The sequence below is a fragment of the Limulus polyphemus genome, unplaced genomic scaffold, assembly GCF_000517525.1.
Source record: "Limulus polyphemus unplaced genomic scaffold, Limulus_polyphemus-2.1.2 Scaffold4523, whole genome shotgun sequence".
Classification (NCBI taxonomy): domain Eukaryota; kingdom Metazoa; phylum Arthropoda; class Merostomata; order Xiphosura; family Limulidae; genus Limulus; species Limulus polyphemus.
In genome coordinates this window covers 32,652-36,867 of record NW_013670133.1, presented here as the reverse complement: position 1 = coordinate 36,867, position 4,216 = coordinate 32,652, and the positions used below count along the sequence as shown (strand labels likewise).

Here is a 4,216-nt window from a genome sequence, read left to right as displayed (position 1 = left end):
GGCGACATGTTAAGCCCAACAAAATTCCCACCATACGACAAGAAAAAAAACATTTCAAAGTTCTCAATCGCACATCAGAGCGTTTAGAAGAGAAACTGGAAGCGGAACGCTGACTCAGGACAATCTATAACAAATTTCCAACCAAAAATAAAGACTGCGATTGCGAAACGACAAACCTCCAGTTCGAAACGTTATTGTGAAATAGCTGGGCTTATCTTCTGGTACGTTGGGCAAAATTATAAATAATGATTTGAAGTTAACAAAGTCTCACGAGCTTCCAACCACCCCTTAAAGTCAACCGCCGTTTATTTAGGCTTTTCTTCTGGTACGTTGGGCAAGATTATAAATAATGATTTGAAGTTAACAAAGTCTCACGAGCTTCCAACCACCCCTTAAAGTCAACCGCCGTTTATTTAGGCTTTTCTTCTGGTACGTTGGGCAAGATTATAAATAATGATTTGAAGTTAACAAAGTTTCACAAGCTTCCAACCACCCCTTAAAGTCAACCGCCGTTTCTTTAGGCTTATCTTCTGGTACGTTGGGCAAGATTATAAACAATGATTTGAAGTTAACAAAGTCTCATGAGCTTCCAACCACCCCTTAAAGTCAACCGCCGTTTCTTTAGGAAAGATGGCTGAAGAAGCTAGAACTACATCAACCATATCCTGTCATATCCCTGATGCAACTTTTTTTGTTTCAACTTTCGTTAACTTAAAAGTGGTCAAGATAAGCGGTCAGAATTTCCATCTCCACCTTCCACAGAAGCATTTTTGCCTGTTTGTTGTTAAGCGCAAAGCTACACAATGAGCTACCTGTATTGCACCCACCACGGGTATCGAAACCCGGTAGTTAGCGTTATAAGTCCGTATACTTACTGCCGAGTCACTGGAGTGCTCATAGAAGCTGGTTAGTGCAGAAAACCTCGTTCTGAGTAATAATACGTAATCATGAGTATAAAAGTGAATACGAGTGGCGTTGGAGGAAGTATCGTAATTCCGAGGACAACCTGAAGTCGGAACACCGTTTCTGAAAATTAGGAATAACCATAAATAACTAACCGTATTTTGTTGGTCATCTCCAAGTGTTAAAGTATGAGACTGGTTTATATTCTACGACGATTCTGGTTTACGTCCTTTTGAAAGAGGCTATTATTTTGTCTTATAAAACGATGCTAGCTGACGACTTGTTACAGAATGACTCTTGTACATTTGTTTTATAAAACGATGCTAGCTGACGACTTGTTACAGAATGACTCTTGTACATTTGTTTTATAAAACGATGCTAACTGACGACTTGTTACAGAATGACTCTTGTACATTTGTTTTACAGAACGAGACTGTATATTTTATATATTAAGGCTGGTATTTGCCTTTTATATATGATGATACTGATGTGTGTATATTTGATTGAATTCTATTACTTCCAGGTGGAAAAGGATGGCCAGCTGACTATCCAAATCGTGACCTCTATAGGATGTGGATTTGCTATATTTTTCTTGTTGGTTACTTTTGTCACCTTACTCCTAGTTAGGTAAGCCTTTTTTTTTCTGAAGAGTATCTAAATCAAGTCAGTTTCTTTAATAAAGAGGTCGTTGCAAATGATTTCGTTAAAACGTGTTTGAGGTCATGATTTTTCAGTACCTTCTTCTTGTTTTTTTTTTTTTACTTAGATGTTTAAAAGACGATCGCCAGTTGATCCATAAAAATATCTGCTTCTGCCTTATTGTTTCTGAAGTGATCTTTGTGGGAGGGATCGACTTCGTAATGAATAGAATCATTTGTGGTGTGGTAGCAGGATTGCTACACTATTTCTTCTTGTCTACCTTCATCTGGATGTTTCTTGAGCCACTCCAACTACTACTGATTTCACTAGAGAGGAAAGATTACAATGATTCTGCTCGACGTCGCTGGATATGGTACTGTTGTTCGGGATATGGCTTACCCATCATAGCCGTGGGGGTTTGTGCTTTTATTGATCCCCAGAGCTATGGAACTAAGTCCTACTGCTGGCTAAAATTAGACAATTACTTTATCTTGGGATTTCTGGGACCTGCTCTCGCCTTTGTTTTGGTAAGTTGAATATTGATTTTTTTTTTAAGGATTTCGGTGTTTACTTTTTAAACTACAGATGAGTATTTTATTGAAGCTGTTCTCGTCCCTCCCCTCCCTTAATACATTTAACCTTCTAACATAAATAAATATATACGTGCATCTCAAAAGGACTGGGATCATTACATAATATGGGATTTAATGTGTACCCTTCATTTGAATTTATTGCTACGCCATATTTATTTCATAATTTTAGGCTTTCTGATCTGATAATTTTAGAATGGGGTGATTAAAAAAAGTAATAATGGGCTATCTGTGCTGTGCCCACCACGAGTATCGAAACCCGTTTCTTAGAGTTATAAGTCAGCAGACTTACCACTGTGCCATTGAGGAAGGGGAGGGGGGTGGGTGTAGAGATTAATATGAATACAAGTCTTAACTCTGTGGGCCAGCGATATGTTTACAGACTTATGACGCTAACACCTAGGGTTCGATTCCCCGCGGTCAACAGAACACAGATAGCCCATTGTGTAACTTTGCGTTTATCAACAAATAGCATATTCTAAAGTATCTCTGTATTTTTTTTTGGACCTCTGATTTATTGTTTTGAAATATGAACTGAAAAGGATTGAATTATTATAAAGATCAAGATAATAAATAATTTTAGAAAATTGGCTCAATATGTTAGCCAATTACGTTTTATAATATTTAATTTTTGTTGTGTTGCAATTTCCACTACAAATGATAGCTAAAATTCTTTATTATTTGTGTGTTATTTTAGGTGTCTTTCATAATCTTGTGTGTGATAAGTGCAAGTTTCTGTCGTAAGAATGGCGAATCCGTGACCTGTAAAAATATGGAGCAATCAAAACTACTTAACTTGAGGTAAGATATAAAATATTATTTTAAAGAATAACCTTAAGGTTACACTAACCTTAATAACCTTTATTAAGTAGCCTTGATAAACTAGATGTACTTTCGCAGGGTCCCCGAAAGTGTTCTGTTTCAAGATTAAATAAAACTAAAATTAAGAGTAATAATTACTTTTATTTCCTGTTTTTGAAGTTCATATGCCACGTATCAAATTCTTCGCGGTAAGTGTTCCTTTATGGATCAAAAAAAAAAAAGAATATCTAATCGAAGATCTCGCTACAACAATGACGTAAACAATTATAAACAACCAAAGACCACTGATCTTTGTATGTTTGTTTGTAATTAAGCACAAAGCTACACAATGGGCTATCTGCGCTCTGCCCACCACGGGTATCGAAACTCGGTTTCTAGCGTTGTAAGTCCGCAGACGTATCGCTGTGCCACTGCGGGGGGGGGAGCACTGATCTTTGAGGACAATCTCAATAAATGTTAACTTTGATTACATCTTTAGATACTTTTTTTTGGAACCAATCCGTTGCTTATTGCCATTTTAAGGATAACCTTGGTCTCCGGTGGCTCAGCGTTAATGTGTGAGCTCATGATGCTTAAATGGGGGTTCGATCCCGGCAGTGCTCATGGTGCTAACAGCCTATTGTACCTCTTTGCCCTTGTATATTTGTTTTACGTTCAGATTTTGAACAGCTGAAATTCAAAAGACGAACTTTAAATTCGTTTCCCACATTCGTCTGTATCTTGAAGTCTTTAAAGAATAATCAAAACCGAAGGAAAACGCTAATTTATAAAGCGATATAATTACGAATGGACGCATAGCTGTCACACGTGTGGTTTGACCAGTGATAAAATTAATCGTCGGGAGAACACAGGGTGGGCTATGTATTATTCTATGGTCGGTTTAAGTTACCTGGTTTTGCACCACATGTCATCTGGCATATTTTTTGTATCCTATCCAGTTGTGCCAAATAGGACTCTTATCAAAATATATGTGATTATAAAACAGTACTGGTCCCTTCGTCTGTGTCTGGTATGTAAAACACACACCACTCTCTACTCTGTTTATTCTTGGGTAACACATTTTTTCAACGTTTTCGTTTTACTAGTTATCCACAAAATGCTTAGGTTACCTGATGCTCGAGGTAGGTCTTGTTAAAATGTTTGTTTGTTTGGAGTTAAGCACAAAGCTACACAATGGGCTATCTATGCTCTGCCCACCACTGGTATCGAAACCCGGTTTCTAGCGTTGTAAGTCCGCAGACATACCGCTGTGCCACTGAGGG

General features: G+C 37.6%; 1 protein-coding gene across 1 annotated transcript in view; it reads left to right on the top strand.

The window, feature by feature from the left end:
• The window catches only part of LOC111088827 (latrophilin Cirl-like), a gene marked incomplete at its 5' end in the record, with an annotated part of 56,859 nt that overhangs the window by 34,059 nt on the left and 18,584 nt on the right, over nucleotides 1-4,216 (top strand). The window contains 3 exons of the mRNA XM_022399909.1: nucleotides 1,427-1,530; nucleotides 1,670-2,069; nucleotides 2,830-2,933. Coding sequence (XP_022255617.1) covers nucleotides 1,427-1,530; nucleotides 1,670-2,069; nucleotides 2,830-2,933 — 608 coding nt within the window. The remainder of the gene's footprint in view (nucleotides 1-1,426; nucleotides 1,531-1,669; nucleotides 2,070-2,829; nucleotides 2,934-4,216) is intronic.